The 18,148-nt window shown below is 40.8% G+C and overlaps 1 protein-coding gene across 3 annotated transcripts in view; it reads left to right on the top strand.

The window, feature by feature from the left end:
- The window catches only part of ARMC1 (armadillo repeat containing 1), a 35,219-nt gene extending 28,374 nt beyond the window's left edge, over positions 1–6,845 (top strand). For all 3 annotated transcript variants that reach the window (XM_058801483.1, XM_058801474.1, XM_058801491.1), the window contains exons 4-7: positions 283–472; positions 3,728–3,844; positions 3,927–4,001; positions 4,568–6,845. In XM_058801483.1, the coding sequence (XP_058657466.1) occupies positions 283–472; positions 3,728–3,844; positions 3,927–4,001; positions 4,568–4,759 (574 nt within the window). In that variant the 3' untranslated portion in view covers positions 4,760–6,845. The remainder of the gene's footprint in view (positions 1–282; positions 473–3,727; positions 3,845–3,926; positions 4,002–4,567) is intronic.
- Positions 6,846–18,148: the final 11,303 nt, after the last annotated feature.

The following is an 18,148-nucleotide window of genomic DNA, read 5'->3' as shown; positions in this document are numbered from 1 at the left end:
GCCATGTTTGGCTTGTAGTTGTCAAACCGATGTAAACTGTGTTCATGTTGTTTGAGAACAGATGTGTTTATAATGAGCATAGAATCAAAAAATTGACATAAAAATTAGAATCAGGAAAAGAAAATAGTTTTACCCAATTTCTGCTCTCCCCACTTAACATTTTTGCCACGTCTTGACTGTACCACGTGGAATATTCCAGTTGCAAGGATGTAATCAATAGCTTTTTGCAGTACTAATGTGAAAGCAAATACGTGGAAATCTTAGTCCCTTTTTTTCTTTCAGGACCACTACACCAGGAGAGACTAAACTCCTGGCTTCTGAAGTCTATGATATCCTTCAGTCTTCCAACATGTCAGACATGGACAGTGTGAATGAGATGAATTATCGTCGGCGGAAAGCACAGTTTTTCCTTGGCAGCACAAATAAGCGTGCCAAGACAGTGGTTTTGCATATAGATGGCCTTGATGATTCGGTAAGGAAACCTTCCGAGTTTGTGTAAATAAGGCATGCTGTACTGAGAGTTATTTTAACCCCAGAAACCCAGTGAGGCTCCCTGTGTGATATCATTAATTGTCAGCAATTTCTGTGAATTGTATTTTGAAGCGTGAGATAGGTATAAAATATTGCATAAACTGAGCTTACTCAGAACACCTAAAGAAGCTTCAAGGCAGTTTTCTTGATGGTTTTTTGAGAAAGAATAGAGTGAACAAAGTGCCTTCAGGATTTTTCACTTAAGGATCTCTTGTGGTTGTACAAGTGTGTTTACCTAAAAAAAGTTTCCTTTTAGTTAAGAGAGATTTCAGACACTGGGAGGTTTGTTATTATTCTTAATCTAGAAATGCTGTATTTTCTTTGAGCTGGTTTTGCTGCATCTTTTCATTGTCTGTGAGATCTTTTCTACTGTAGTGACCAGAATGGCATTTGAATTAATGAGGTCTCACTGAGTCTTTATGTAATGTCAGAATAACTTCTACAGATTTATCTACCATACCCCTGTAGATAACACCCCAGGGCCATGTTTGCCTTTTTACGGCTGCCAAACAGCATGTAGGCTGTTTAAGCACGTTATCCACAAGTGCCCTCCGGACTCTGTATCTTTCAGTTTTGTACCCATTTTAAATGATCAAACCTGATCCTTTGCTTTGTTGCTTTACATTCTGCCAAGTAAGCATGTCCACAGGCCCAGTTTACCAACAGCATACCCACTGTTCTGTTTTCACAAGACCATCGTTAATTCCTTTAGAAATAACATGCTGCTCTAGCTCACTTTATACAAATATTTTTTAGCGTTTTGGCCTTCCAGCACTTGCTCTAGCTAGAAAGGCAGTGCTTTGTCAACACCATTGGCTTTGCTACTCTGTGAAATTTTTTAAATTCAGTCCCATAGGTTGTTGTTTTTAAGCTTGTAGTTGATTTGTTTGTTTACAGGTATCTCCAAGCAAGAAATTTCATCCACTTCTACTTCGTGAGTTTAGATATTTTGCTTGTAGTCCAGTTCTATCTTAAAAGCATGTCTTTTTCTTCAACAAATGGAACTTAGCAATATTTGTGAAGTTTTGTCTCTGTAATGCTGAGGTAAAGGTATTGTGAAAAAGTATAGGGTATTTAGATATTCATCTTTAGAGAGCAACACTGCAGGTAGATCACACCAGCATGTTTTCCTAGCTTGTTGTTAAAGGAAGGTCTGCCTGTGCACAGACTGAGATAGCTGGTGTATGTAGCTCTGTATTTCATCAGATGATTAAAGAAATGTTAAAAGATGCTCACCAGAAGTTAAACATCCCTGTAATGCTGTTTTAAGTGTTATGGTAAGTTGGGACTGGGAGGGTGTTAAAGCTTGTGAGCAACAAAAGCCATTTAGTTTCCTTCAATAGTTTATTCCTGATATAAGTAGCAGAGAATATTAGGTTGCATGTATGAGTTTGAAGAGGCATAGTGAGTAAACACAGAGCTTTAGACACGGTGTTCTCAGTCATTTACATTTGTAAATGGAAACTACTGTCAAGGAGTGGTTGCAGGTCCTGCAAATGCTTGTGGATTCGAAACCTCAAATAGTAGATAATTGATTGTTTCAGGAAGAGAGGGGAAAAGTCATTTGTTCTTTAATGTGGTGTTTTAAGATCTAGTTATTAAATTTGGTGATAAAGGTAAAAAATAAGGCAGTAGCTGAGGAGTTTGTGGCATGCCCCTCAGTCAGTTTTCTAGTCTGTACATTATAGTAGTGTTTGTGAGAGGCATGGTAATCAGGGTTTGATGTGTAAGGAAATAACCTAAATTTTGCCTGTGCCCATGCTTCAGGAGTACCATGCAGAGTATGGTAGTAAACCATACCAAGTATGTTTAGTTGTGTTTGTGGGTTGTTATTGCTGGGTTTGTGGCTACCTGCCTGCGAAATGCGTTTTGCAAAGTATGTCTGTGCAGGAAAGCTGGTGGCTGCCAAGCTGCCAGCTTTTTACAGAGTTTGTGTGGACCTTAATAAGCTTTTTCTTTTAAGAAATTATTCACCAGTTTTCTGATCATGGAAAGCCTCATTTCGAATTAAACTGAGGTGCCTGTGATTCACCTGGGATCTTAAGAGTAAAAAGCTGTCACAGAATTGCTACACACCCATGTATAAATCTATTTTTTCAGGCTAAGTAGCTATGAAAGTGTTGCTTACTGTGTCCAGATGTAGGTTTCAACTTTCACTTGTGTAAGGCAGCCTGTCATCTTTGCATCAAATATTTCCTTTCTATAGTAAAGGTAGCCTATCTGACAAAGGTATTTTTTGTTACCTGTTTCAATACATAAACTTACACAAATGAATTGTTTCAATATATATGCTAAACTGCTAAAAAAAAACCCCAGACTGCTTCAGTTCATTCTTCCAAGATTAAAAGAATTTAATTTGCTTGTTGTGCATGTGAATACTCACTAGGGATTATTTGGTAACTAATGCAAATATACTTTGAATTAACTAATTATTTAAAACCTTGCAGGGAAAAAAAAAGTGAGTAATTATTTTAAACCTGTTTTAAAGGCTGTCAGTTTATTTCTGATACAGTCCATCCTTTTTTATGCCCTTCTGTGCTAGCAGTCTCTCCAAGTATACTTTAATTCTTTTTGTTGCGACCATGTTGTGCAAATATTAAAAGGGAAAAAAATGGAACATTCTAAGGTAATGTAGCAGATGCAACTAGCACGGGTCAATGTAATGTTACAGCACAGTAGGTGATGTCACTTGCTTTAAACATAACACTCTGTGGGTTATCAACCAAGTATTTTCCCTTTAAAATAACAATTGTGTGCTGTGCCATGATGTCTGTGAGCTGCCACAGATGAAGCAGCTGAAAGGTACAACAGCTGCTTTGATGCATTCAGTCAGTATGGAGCCAAGGTGTCTGATAAATAGCAACTTAAACACTAACTACTCATCAATGAGCACTTCAGTCAATCAGACCTTAACCAGAGGGGACTGTTTAGCTGATCACACAGAGAAAAACATTCTTTGCTTTTCAGCACTTTTCTCTAATTATTTACAGTTGATTCCATCCTTCTTTGACTTCTAAAGTGTAAGCAAATTTTCTTTTGTGGTAAGAGAGTCTAATATTTGTGCACTAAAATGTGTTAGTTTTTCTGTTACTCAAGCACACTTTTGTAACCATGTGCTTTGAGACATACAGGAACACAATTAATTGTGAGCATTGTCATGTGGTGTGTTTTTTAGTTGTGGGACTTTGTTTTTCAGTCTCGAAGGAATCTTTGTGAAGAAGCCTTGTTGAAGATTAAAGGTGTTATTAGTTTTACCTTTCAAATGGCTGTTCAAAGGTGTGTGGTCCGAATTCGCTCAGATTTAAAAGCAGAGGTAAGTGCTTTGTAACCCTCCAGATTCCCACATTATTGCATTCTGTTGCACTGAGCTCTTGCTTTTTTCTCTGTGTTTGTAGGCGCTGGCAACGGCGATAGCATCAACCAAAGTTATGAAGGCACAGCAAGTTGTGAAAAGTGAAAGTGGTGAGGAGGTAGGATCTCTGTCTTTCTAAATACCAATTGTTACAGCTCAGCTGTATCTTCAATATCAGCTCCTCTGTGCCCATAACATCTGGTCGTAGGCAAAATTTTTTAAGCATGAGTGTTACACATCCAGTACAAGAGGACTCAAGGATATCCTGTGTCAGGATAACAATCTACAGAACAGTTACATGGAAATTATTGTTCAGAAGAAGGATGGAAGTACTGTAACTGATTATCTCTATAATGATATGAAAAGGGTCACAGTGAAAGTGGTGGGCTTTCCTGGTTGGTTTTGCTGATGTGCTGTTGTTTCACAACTACTACACTAAAAGGTAGTCTGTATTTCCTTGATGCTTTCTCTTCCCTTGTAAGCTGAACCTCTTCTTGTGTGTCTTCGAAGCATAGTTGGTTCCATTTATGTTCTTGCTCTATAGGGCAATGGGGAGGAGTCTCACGATGTGCTTGCCTGTCCTCCTGAACATATGTATTATGTGTATTATAAACATGTATATTATAACTTTGATTCATTCTTTTACAACATCTGACACCATTTTAATCTGTTGTGTTTTACCAGATGCTAGTTCCCTTCCAAGATACTCCAGTGGAAGTAGAGCAGAACACAGATCTACCTGAGTATTTGCCAGAAGATGAGAGCCCTACTAAGGAGCAGGACAAAGCAGTGTCTCGTGTTGGGTCACACCCAGAAGGTGCAGCAAGTTGGCTCAGCACAGCAGCAAACTTTCTGTCAAGATCTTTCTACTGGTGACTTGTGTTTGGTGTTGAAAGACTGTGTGAATGAACCAACAAGGGGGCCAGTTTTCCATTGGTGTGGTGAACTGCCAAGTGCAATTTGCAATAAATCATCGCGAAAATTTTAGATTAAGCAAACGTATGCTGCATTTTACATTTTATTGGACGTTAAGCCTGACAGGGCAGGGGTCAAAGGACAGAGGCCTCCAATCAAATTGTTCCTTCATTAGTTTTTCATGTAGATTTTATTGCTTCATTTTTTAAAAATGGGTCCACTCTTATATACCAAATCTTTGCGCTATACCTTTAGAGCTTTAAGTTAAGTTTGACTTCACATGAAACACATGGTAGAGAGAATCCATTCAACTTGTCTCAGGGCCTCTGTGAAAGAAAATCTTAATAGCTCCAGTTCTACATTGAATGAAACTCCCTTTTCATTTCTACATCCCTTTGGACTAACATTGTTTTGTTCAATTTTCTAGATTTTGACTCCAGAGAAAAATACAGCCTGCCTCTTTTTTTGGCCTTTGTTTTTGCCAGCTGTGTTCACAGCATGAGCATGAGGATCCCCTTTTGCTGTTAAAACTAGAATCACTACAGACTTGAAATGTGTAACCCTTTTATGTATATTGATTTTTTTTTCCCAGCCTGCCCTTAACTATTGGAGTGCTTAAGATAAGAAAAAAGGGACTGAAAAAACACAAATATGTATACATACATTGTACAGTAAATAAACTAGAACATATTTGTAATGATGGGTGTGACTGACTTATATATATACATATATATAACTAATAAATACCACTGACTGCTGTTTAGGCTAGCTGGGAAGACTAGCAGAAAAAGCTGTGGTCTAACGTAGTGATGACCCCTTGCAGCTCTGCCTGCAGAAAATAGAGGAATGTAGACTATATTTGATTAAGAAATGGTGTTTACTGTTAGGAAATATTTAATGGTAACTAAAACTTTAAACTTGAAGTATAAAGCAGGACAGAATGCCTCTTTTGCCACAGTGCCACACTCGTAAATTTTGACTCTTTTTTTTTTTGTTTGTTTCCCCCTAACAATCTTGATATGCAATTGCTGTTTCCTCCTAATGTCTTTCATGAGACTCCCATGAAAATACATCAGCTTGGCTTTAAAAACATATGCAAACAATTGGCTTTGCCCTGTAACTTACAGACAGTATAAGTCTAAAGATGTCTTAGCAATTCCTGTGAGCAGAAGTGATAATAAAAGCAAAACTTCTGTAGGTAGAGAATAACATATATCTGAGCTGTTAGTAAACACTGTGCCTGAGAGGATTCAATACACAGTGCTTGAAAGCTGCAGTGCCCCTGCTTTGTTGCACCACAGAAATACAGCTGAGAACTTTGAAACATGTTATAAATGTTGTTATATAGTGCTTTTTTGTGGTAATGTATTTGCTATAATATGAATCATATTTACCACTTGGAGACTCAGAAAAGAAATTTAATGCATCAAAGTTATTCTGCTGTGCCTATGCACAAGGAATAAATAAAAAAAAACCACAGGCTGTCATAGTACTACAGAAATGCTGAGGATATGATAATGTAAAATAATAATAATAATGATAATAATGCAGGTCAGAGGTCACCCACCCAGGTTAATTGTCATTCTAAGGAAAAAAAAGAAACCCAAAATCTTGTTGGCAGACTAGATGTCTCATGTTTTTTAATATATCTAGTTTATTTTTGATTCAGGTTTACACGCACAGATTGAAAATACAGGCTTTTCAGGGCATGTATTGCTTTAAATATGTAATGCTCTTCATATTGCTGTCTAGAATGTTACAGTACCAAATGTGTTTGAAAAGTCCTCTGTTCTATAGCCATGAATGCAGAGTTTTGTTTTTCTGCATTAACATCTGTTTGCATTTGCATTACTGCACATCTATTTACTAAAAGACTACACCCTTTGGATATTAATGGTTCAATACCAGTAGGTATTACAGTTTGTTTGTGCATTCGGTCTGTAGGTGTGCTTTTATGACAGTATTGCAGCTCTTGTAGAACAGTTTAAGGCATCTGTAAAAGTTTTTGAAATACATTGTAAAATAATAAAGGATAATATAACTAAAAGTGTGACTGGTGCCTTTTTAAATGTCTAAAGAAAATCTGGTGCCTTCTTAAATGTTCTGCCATTCTTTTAAGCTGCTTGTGGTTTTAGAAGTGTATTAATCTTCAGTTTGACAGTGAGGAATGCAAATGTCCAGTTTTAGTGACTCCTTTGCTGTATGTCACAGCAGGTCTTTTGTATGTGTGTAGAACATGCTTACATTTCAAAGTTTTCTGTAAAAAGTGGGTAAGCAGATGATTCTTGACAATATTATTTCAAATTGATTCTTAGGGGCCTTTTTTGGACATTAGCTTTTTTTAATAACTGATGCTATGTAGGTCATATTTCATTAGGGAAATTAAGAAAAATCAACACTTCTGGAGAAGTTGCTTTGATAAAACTGGGGGGAGGGGGGAAAGTCATAACGCAGGCTCATTAATTTTATGCTTTTACTTTTCCAGAGGTCAGATGAAGAATAAGAAAACCCTTTTGCTCTGACCTAGGGATATGACAAAAAAAAATTACTGCAAAATTAGAGGCTTCTAAAAACAAGCTGAACTGGGAGATGTGGCATTGGTATCGCATTGCCAAGTTGCAAAGTACTCAGTTGCCAAGGAAGTTACTGCTTACATCATGGTGGAAGTTCCTGAATTGTCCTAGGGTTATCTCTGTACAGCATAATGGAATAATCACTACCATGTTTCCTCATAATAAGAGTAAATGCTGATGGGATAGGTAGAGGCAAAATAGAGGCTCATAGCTGTGCCTCTGTGTGCAGCTGTCAAAGCACTGTAAGCATTCTGCAGTACAGTGAAATAAATTATACTCTGGCTTTCCCACTCCAAATCACCTATGGCTTACTCTGTACAAAAATAGCTGATGTGGCTGAGTTTAGCCACAGGCCGTGTATGCTGGTGAGGGGGGTCCTGTGTGGGGCTAATTTGGAAGAAAACATTGACTACCTAGGCAGATGCAAAGTGGCAGGCGTGAAGTACTCCTGTAACTGCCTGCTATGTAAAATAAAATGTGGGTGTGCTTTTTTGCCTCTGACAACGTTCTAGCTGTCAACTAGCAGAGTTTAAAAACACACCTAATAAAAATTAGCAGCACCACTCCTTCCCATATCCCTTTGGTGGAATCCTGGATCATACAGTCTTTCCTGGTTTTTTGTCTGTACCTAATTATTCAGAGTTCCTAAAATGTTAGCAACCTCTGTCTGGTAAAATTAAGGGTTGAAAACAGATAGAGATGAGAATAAGGTCTCAACCCATCTCTGATACTGATTGTAATTCTTCAGGAAAAGTTGAAAGCACATGATTTGGCAAAAGGGAGTGAGTGGAGGGGTAACTGGAGACTTCTTCAGTGAGGTACAGCATCTAATTAGCCCCAGGGGTGACTGCCTGTTGAGACTGCTCTAAAGCTTAGTATAAAGCTATTAGAAAAAGAAATTGTTCTATTTGTAGTTTACAGAAGGCAGGCAGTGGTCTTTGTTTAGCCTGCATTGCAGATTTTAAATAGGGTTGAAAAAAGCTCATTTAAATTTGCTGTACTTTGCATGTATATAGAGAGCGCATGGAGAGCCAGTCTACCTCTGTGAGCTGACACATGTGCCACATCAGAATTATATTGTTTCTTCAAGTTACTGTTCATTTATGTGCATGCTGCACTATGCAAGTGATGGCAAGAGTTAGAGCTTCCTCTGTGGAATAAATTAAGATCCTTTAAAGCAGTTAAAGTCTCAAGATACAAACACATCTCAGAGGAGATGCATACTGTTAACAGATTTTTGTACCAGTTGTCATGGTAGAAGTTGTTTATTATGTTAGGATCCGAAGGCTGCTATGTGGATCAAGTTCCCAGCAGCTCTCTCTCTTTGTGGCTACCAAGATACAGAACTTGGTAGCTAAATTATTTCTGCAGTGTTTAGTACTTGCCCAGTGGCTACAGTTCAGATTGATCAGCCAGTGCTGCTTGTGCTACTCTATTGTTTCTAAGGAGCTGAATAAAATCACAAGTGAAACCAAACTTCTTACGTCAAAAGCACTTCTGTGCCAGCAGTGCATGGCACTGTGTCTGACTGGCATAACAAAGGTCTTTTAAGTAGCTGTTGGAGAAATCTGAATGCCACAAGCCCACCATATGACAGGAGTGTTGTTTTCATGTCCTATCAGAACACTGAGTTAAGTTTAAATACAGAAAATAAGGGGGTACTGTTTGAGGTAACAGTTTGCTGTTTCACATCTCTTCTCTCTGAGATCCTTCAGGCTCATGGCATGCTAACCCACCGGTGCAGGGAATTGCTGTGTCAGCTTCTCCGTGGGAGCTGCCCCTCTGGATGTTTGCTAGTGAAGGGAGGGTGAGATCCCTCCTGAGCCCATGGTGAGCTAGCAGGGAGCAAGTGGCACACTGTTTGCACCTAAGATCCCACAGACATGAGAACATACGTAACACAAGGTCTTTAAAAAAGGGTTTTTCTACTGACCTCATTTTACAGACTGCACAACAGAATCTGTTTACCCAAATTGCTCAGGAATCCTGGGAAGTGCAAAATTTTGTGAGCTGTCTCGGATTCTGAGTTCATGCTTCACTTCATAAATAAACTGAAACACTTCCCTTTTTAAGAGAGACCTTTGCACTGTCAACTTCTCTGGGCTGGAGTAGGAAAGTCAAACCTGTCACAAGCAACTCTCCTTATTGAGTTACACATTTGCTGCATCAGGATATTGACAGGCATGGTCAAAAGCCAATTTTCATCTCAACATATTTCTTACTGATTCGTTGAAGTTCTAGGTAGCAAAGAACTTTTGGTAACAAATACCTTTTTAAACTTTTTTAAAAATGAGCTGTCTTTGCATATATTGTATTTCAAAAGCTTTGCACAACATGATCTATTTCAGCAGAGTTAAACACCACCCTGACCATGGTATTTGTGCTCTTTCCAGCAATTAATGTTATTAATTGGTTTTATTCTTTAACATTTCTCTAAGGAGAAATGTTAGACTCCCCATATACACAGTATTATATATCTTATACAAATGCAGTGTTTCTTTTTAATTATTTCTCAAGAGCATGTTTTGGTTCAACTCCCTTCCTGCCCCTGTGTATAGCACAGGTAGAAAATGACAGCACACCATTGTCCCTTTTGTGGTGTGACCTTTTGCCTGTGCTTCCTTCACTGGGTAAGTATCCATGGTGTATTGTTTTGTATTTAACTTTAAAGGGTAGGCAGATGATCCAGCACAGGCAGTCCTGGTTTTGGGAAGGCTGGGAGGGAGTGGAAGGAAGCTGGAAGGCAATTCACGGGCAGAGACTTTGCATCTGCAAATGGCTGCTCCTCCTGGCCAGAGGAACAGCACCAGTTTAGCTTTACATGAGTCTGTGTAAAGGTGAGGATTTAATATGCATTACTGCAAGATTAATTTTTTTTCTGAATAAAAACTTAAACTGCCATAATGGATTTTTGATTGTAAATCCCTATATTATTCGTATGGAAGTCCCACATTCAATATTGACAATGCCATTGAGGTTCATCATCTTGGTATAAAACTAGAAGCTTTTATGTTGTCCTTGGATTTCACGGCTTTACCTCCTTTGCTACAACAAATATGTGCTGTAATGTTTTAGCAAATAACCATTATTGTTTATACACTGTAATTCAGTGGGATGTAGTAAATGGCATATTTTAAGGAGTCTATTTCTTTGCATATAAAATACCTGTAAAGCTTACTGAAGGTGAAGAGTGGCTACTACTTAGCTCTCAATTGTTGGCTACATTACTGAAACAATGAAGATATATCACCCACTATAATAGGGAAATAGCAGCCATTTAACAGAGGTGAGCATTAACTCTGTCATTTAGGCTGCTGAAGCAATCTTATTGTTGTAGTCAATGTAGCTGCTTTTGTTTCTCCATATGTGTAGATGTTCTGGTGTATAAAATGCATTGGTGTTTGTAACAGTAAATTACAAAGGACACTCTTGCTCTTTAAATGAAGTTATATCTGAACCTTACAACAGGCTAAACAAATATAAAATAAATAATGACTGGGTTTTGAAACCTTTTTCACTATAGCTTCAACAATAAATATAGCTTCAACAATAAAAATTCTCTGCCATTCTGCAAAATTTTGTTCTAAAAAAAAAGTAAATAGATTTTTGGATATAAGCCTTCACTGTGAAAACAGCTTCTTGATACATAATTTTACAGTGATGATTATCAAATAGGTGTGTGTTACCCTCTTCAAAGGTAGGAATCTGTAAATAAAAGCTGGCAGTGGCTAGTTCTTTACCTGGAATGTCTCAGAGGTCATGCCCTCTCTAATATTATGTTTGTAATTAATATTTGTGGTACTGGCTAAAGACGTGAAGAATGTGATATTGTGCTGTTTTCCTTTTTCTTCAGCCTTCTATACACATCACCCCCAGTATAATGAACCTGATGTAGGTAAAGCTAAATAGTCAGTTGCAATTCAATGTATCAAGGGTTTACGATTTTATTATGAAATTATAATTATTATTATTAGGGTAAAGCACAAAAAATAACTTTAGAAATTTAAAACATGCTTTTTTGAGGCACTGTTCATAATATACATAGGGAAGCATGATGCAGACCTGTCTGTAGAATGGATGGATATCTGGTTAACTACAGTGAGAGCTACACCTGACTATTATTTGTGAAGACCCTGAATGTGTAAGAGTTTCCTGCATCATTTAAATTAATTGAGTAGGAGGAAGAGAAAAAAAAACCCTAATGCCACAAAATGAAGAAAAAGCTTGAATGTAGCCCAGCCCTTCCTGGTCCTTCTCTGTCCCTCATCCCAACACCACTACACTGCAGCAGGGTCTGTAAACAGAGATGGGGGGAGGAGCAGACCCTCTGCGCACGTGAGACTGGCAATGAGTGGAAGTAGTTGTCATTCCCACTAGCTCTGAGATACTTCAATATTCCAGTAGTGGTAGCTCATAAAGACCCAAATTATGAAACTGAGCTTCTATCTTTAGAAACCCCTTTTTGACCAGACAAAATATCAGTGCTCTAGGGCCAGTGTTTCTTCTGCAAGGTCAATGCCATGCTATTTTGGCTAAACAACAGTATAGTTGTCTGTATTTCTGGCTTGTGGGACAGTCTGCCACCATCAGAGAAGAGAGAAAGGGTGGTCTTTAAATAAATCTCCTTTTGGGGAGCTGTAAGGATACTTAAGTTTAGCCTTCATCTATGTGCTGTGTGCCCGCCTCTAAAGAGACGTGTACTTAAATGCCATTCCTTCCTTCAGGATAGGGACATCCAAACCCAAAATGCCTCTCTGAATCCTGAACCCTGAGCCAGCTCTCGGCTGCTGAGTGACGGGTTTAGGATCACCCAAATGAATTGTAAGAGGTACCCAGCAAACTTCTAATATGTGTTCCCAGTGACTACATCCCATCTCGAGTACCCACCTACTCCTAGGCTGAAACGGCAGCTGGCATCAGTTACTCAACCAATCCAATTTACTTTCAATCACACCATTACTACAACCTCCCTCCTCCATCTGTGTAAACATATGTCTTTGTTAAACACCACCATTTGTACAGGATAAAAATTGTCAATGCTGACAAAAATGCCCCCACATAATGCTGTTGTGATCGCAATGTTGTCCTTAAGCTGATTTTAAAGAAGTCTGTGAGCTGATCAACATCTTCCACTGCTATTAGTGGGAAACTTTCTTTGATAGGAATAAATAATGTAATAATGTTTTTATTTCATCCATGGGAGATGTGTTCTCACTTTGCTAAGACAAAGCTCTTATAAGCCACTTATTAATTATCAGTAGCAGTTTGCAGTGCCACTGTAATACCCAAAGCAATGGCTGTTCCATGAATAGTTTTCTCTAATAATAGTGTCTTGGCAAGAACATATTTCCTTCATACTTTTCTGAGGCTGGCCCTTAAATCTGGCAGGCAAAAGTTAAAAATCTGAAGAAAGTTACTGGTGATTGCTCCTTGTACCAGCTTTTATGACATAACCAGAACTGGCCTCCATAAAGGAGTTTTTCCTTTTTTCCATAGCAGAGGGCAGTATACTACTAGGACTGTCCTACAAGGCAACTGAATTCCAGCATAACCAAGGGCCTCCACTCTCTAAACCCAAGAATTATGAAATATGAATATTATAAAATAATAAAAAGTGGATGAGGGTATCTGTTTACACAAAGAAAGTTTCTGTGTGAGACATGAGAAGGCAAAACAAGAACCAAATTTGTCTCCTGCCAAGGGGAGAGCTGTTTAACAAACTGGACACCCACCAAAATTGTGCAGTGCTCTTTGCTGGGCCATCCTGCAAAATGCTGGCTTGGCTAGCATGAAACAGGGAAATTGGTTTGGGTTCTGTGACCTGAGCTTCTAGCTCTTCAGGACTTTGACTCCAGACACTTAAAATTAACAGTTCCCTTCATAGAAAAAAGTAAATCGGATGTTGGGAGTTCCATTCTTGGTGCAGTGTCTATCAGCACAGAGTGTGAGATCCTTAAGCAAGTAAGTATTTTAATTTTGTACAAACCTCCTTCTTTTAGTGCACACTTTGTTCCTTGTTTTTGCTCTGATTACAATACTTTTGTTGTCGTCATCATTGTAGTCTTTCATCCTTTCAGTCCTTATAATACTAAATATGGAAATTTAGTTCCCACCAGAAACTGGATTGAAATTCCCCTAGGATTCAAACCAAATAATTTTGTTTCTTGTTTGGGTATGCTAGAGTGCAGTTCTGTTCTTTTTCCCCATCATTTCTGCAGCTGTGAGGATTAGGGATGCTTGTTTTAAATGAAAATTGAGATTTTGTGAAATTCCTTTCCTTACAAATTGGGGCTTTGCATCAAAAAAACAAAACAGAAAGTTGAAAGTTTTTCACCCTTACTTTGCTAATTCCTCACTGGCCTCAGCTTCATCCTGCTGTTTCATGCAACCTATTCCTGCTTTCCTGGCTTGGTGGTTTTGAAACGTTCAGAGGAGTCTTTTGGATTGTTTGTGTTTTGCTTTGTTTTCTTTTGCCTGTTTTGATTGCCATAACTTTGCATCGCACTTTTCAACCAGGTAAAGCAGGATAACAGGACTGAGAATTTCTGCTCCTTTGGGATTTGGTAAAGTGAAATACTTGAAACAAGTCAGAGAGATTTGACTGAGCAGCACTGGGCCAAGATACAATGGGGCTGTCAGTAAATCTCACCCCACACATATTATAAAATCACAAAAATTCTCTCTGGGATGTGAAGATTATGAAGAGAAGCTGTATCACCTCGCCTCCTATATGATTCTTGTATAAAAGAAAATGTGGGATATCAGGAAACTCCTTTATTCTCCGTTTGAAGTATTAGTCTCTCCTCCTGCCATGAGTGTGGGTGGCTGCCTGTGCAACCCACTAGTGCAGGCAGGAAGGACTCATGGATTCTACTACCACCAGCTCTTGGTAGCTGGTGCTCTGTCCTTACTCCCCAAGATGCTACTTAGTGATTGATGACTGTGTAAATGTTATGAAAATTCTGAAGAGGCACTTAAAGGGAAGTTCTGATGTCAGGGGAAAACCCTCCCCAGCTCCTCCTCTTGCAGCCTGTGGACCTGCAGCACTGGCTTGGCTGATGCTCCATCTCCATCTCATTGACCACACTAAACCTCCTGCGTGAAGGGGCAATGGGAAGGAGGGACTGGCTGACTCACCACAGAAACAGATGTTTGCAGCAACACCTAAAGTTAACTGAGCCTTTAGAGTCCAAAGTCCTAAAAGGTCTGCATGGCCATGCTGGTTTCCTGCTGCATGGGAAGAGACTTTAGGAAGAAGCTCCACTTGTACTGTGTCTCACGTGTTTGCCCATCTGTTGGCTGCTGCTGCCTGTGCCCATTCCCATTACTTGTGGACCTGTGTCAAATGCAGGAGTTGCATCCTGGGTCTCAGCAGTGCCACCGGGGGCTGCTCCCCTTGGCTGGCAGCTGATGCTGCCAGCTCTGAGACATTCTGCCATCCTGTTGAAACCACTTTTGCACATATTAAGCAAGATGGCAAGCTAGTAAATCACAGAATCACAGGTTGGAAAAGACCTCTGAGATCAGAGTCTAACCTGTGACCAAACACCACCTTGTCAACCAGACCATGGCCAAGTGCCACATCCAGTCTGTCCTTAAACACCTCCAGGAACGGTGACTCCAGCACCTCCCTGGGCAGCCCATTCCAATATCTAATCATTCTCTTTCTGAAGAATTTCTTCCTAATGTCTAACCAGAAGCTCCCCTAGTGCAGCTTACGACTGTGACCTCTCATGCTCTCTGCCTGCCTGCAACAAGAGGCTGAACCCCTCCCCTGGCTATAACTTTCTTTCGGGGAGCTGGAGAAAGCAATAAGGTCACCCTTGTGCCTCCTTTTCCCCAGGCTAAATACTCCCAGCTTCCTCAGCCCCTCCAGACCCTTCACCAGCTCCGTTTCTCCTCTCCGGCCCCGCTCCCGCCCCCGTGTCCCTCCCACCCGAGCTGCGGGTCCCCGGCGGTCGCGCACCTGTTGCGGTTCTGCCGGGCTGTGCCGGGGCGGTGCCGGGACGGTGCTGGGCGGTTCTGCCGGGGCAGTACGGGGCAGTACCGGGCTATGCCGGGGCAGTACCGGGCTATGCCGGGGCAGTACCGGGCGGTGCCGGGCTATGCCGGGGCGGTGCTGGGCGGTTCTGCCGGGGCAGTACCGGGCTATGCCGGGGCAGTACGGGGCAGTACCGGGCGGTGCCGGGGCAGTACCGGGCGGTGCCGGGCTATGCTGGGCAGTGCCGGGAGGTTCGGCCGGGGCAGTGCCGGGCTATGCCGGGGCAGTACCGGGCTATGCCGGGGCAGTACGGGGCAGTACGGGGCTGTGCCGGGGCGGTGCCGGGCGGTTCTGCCGGGGCGGTGCCGGGCGGTGCCGGGTGCGCAGCGGGGCGGCAGCACTAGATGGCAGCATGGACGTGCCGATGGCCGGGAGGCGGCAGGGAGCGGGAACGGGAACGGGGAACGAGGGAGGGAGGAAGGGAAGGAGACAGGGAGCGAGAGAGCGGGCAGCCCGCCCGGGGATGCTGGCACAGCGCCCCCGGCTCCTTCCCCGCTGGGGTGCGAGGCTGAACATGTCTGACCGTCTTTGACTCCTCTGGATTTTTTATTTGTTTGTTTGTTTGTTTTAATGCATTCTTTCACTTTTCTGCCGAACTTCGTGTGGTTTTCATAGATGGAGCACTACACTTTCTTTGTTCTCATATGGATCTCACAGTTATGTTTCTTCAATTTTTTATTTTGTTGGGGTTTGTTTGGGTTTTTTTTTTAAAAAAAACCCCTGGAAATTAGTTTTGTCTCTAAATAAAGACCTGTTTATTTTTTACAATTAATTTATTCATAACTGCATATAAAGCGCTACAGACGATCTTAATGACCCATGAAATGGAATGGATAGTGGGTTTTGTGTGTCTGTGTGTAAATATCTGCAGATTTATGCTCTGTGTGCCACCTGCTTGACTGACAGAAGTCCTGAGCTGATCTACCTGACAGCAGTGCAAGTACAGGATAACTTAATCCTAGTTTCATCCCAAATGTAACACAAATCAGGATTCAGCCCAAGTTCTTTGCAAGCAAATTCCCCCTTCTAGGTCCATGCTTTGATTCCAAAGCAAGGGACACTCCTTTTGGTTCAGCCTCCAGACCCATGCTTGAGCCAGGCCCCAGGAATGGCCAAGGAGTTTGTAGCTTTGTAGGCTTAGTTTGCAGGAGCAGTGGTCAGCTCTCAGACCTGCCCAGCACATGGCAGAGGCTGCTGTAACTGGTTTTCACCCAACGCCCCATCACTGTTGTCACTTCTTGCTGACTTTAAAATACAGGAATGTGAGCAGTGCCTCTCTTCTTCAGCTGTTTTCGTGTTTCTCATGGTGATACCTGTTAGAAGAACGTCCATCTAAATAATCTAAATGAAGAATTAGTGAGATGCACAAAAATTGTTTCCTGGAAGTGGCTAAGGTTTTGTCTGTGTGTGTTTATTTTTCTTTTGGACTGTGTTGTGCTCATTGGGAGCAGGGATGGCAGCCTGGCTCCTCCTTTCCTAGGGAGAGCTGATTGCCCTGCAAGGATGGTGCTGGCACCATGAGAGCCTCCTGGCTGCTGTGCCTGTGGGGTTGTGGGTTCACACCCTTCCATGGCTGTGTGGGAGGTTGAGTGAGGCAAAGGAGAGGTGTGCACCCTTTAGCTATGCTGGGATACATAAAGTTAACCCCAGGTTAATGCAGCCAAAATTCGAGCTCCAAGTTTCTTCTTTAGAAAGCGATGCCCTTCCACTCTGTTTCGTTTAGCTTCTGAAAAATAGAGGAACTAACTGTGAAATTACAGGAAATTAGTGTCACTGTTATGGAGACAATCAGTACAGAAGGAAACAAAAAGGAATTTTAATTTAGAACCTAGAAGATCTTTTTCACAATGCCATGTAGGCACTTTTATCCCAAAGGACAGAAAGCAGACACAAATATTTTTTTCTGTTGTAGGGCCTTTTAAAATGTATTTCTGGAAGATCAGTTGACTTGGTGGGTATGGATACATGTATGTGTAGGAGAGAGAAATGTTGTGTGTACTCATTGAAAAGGCTCTTTTTGTTACCTGAATGTTTCTGAATAGACAACAGTCTGTTTATAGACTTCCTCCTGCCCCCCCAAGTGCATATTCATTATCATACCCTACATTAAATATAAGTACAACTTCATAAAATTGCTGCAGGTGCAGAGGCTTTGATATTCTAGCAGTGAAATAAACAGGGCACATGGTCATTTCCCTCATGGGACCTTTCCAAGAGAAGTCAGCTTGGTCTGTGGCCACAGCTGCTGGCCAAGAAGACCTGCCCACAGAAATTTCAGGAATAGCTTTGTGTTATGGTCCTGTCTGACCTTGTGTCAGGCTCTGGTTGTAAGTGCAGCTGAAGATGTTGGTGTAAAGTTCACTGATGTTTGTGTCATGATTACATTCCCTTCTCAGGTCTCTAGGCTATTTCCTTGAAAAGAGTCTGACATATTAGTAAAATGGACTGCTTAAAACTTGGAGTCCCATCAGTGAAATAAAAAATAGGGATTGAATAATGCCATTTAAAAGTGGATGATGATATCAGTATTCCATAGAGAGAGAGAAGCAATAAATGAAAGTTGTGGGTGTTACTGACTATGCTACCAAATATTTTCATACCAATTAAAATGTAGTGCCACTAGAGATGTTTTCTTCATAATATGAGACAGAAGTACAAATACTGACTCAGAGAATGACAGTGGGGAAATGAGCTTGTGCCACAACAGATGTATAACAGGAGAGAGGCACATATAGC

This window comes from Ammospiza caudacuta, chromosome 1 (assembly GCF_027887145.1).
Source record: "Ammospiza caudacuta isolate bAmmCau1 chromosome 1, bAmmCau1.pri, whole genome shotgun sequence".
NCBI classification, from domain to species: Eukaryota; Metazoa; Chordata; class Aves; order Passeriformes; family Passerellidae; genus Ammospiza; species Ammospiza caudacuta.
Note: the sequence above shows the minus strand (reverse complement) of the source record. Positions and strands in the feature narration are given on the sequence as shown.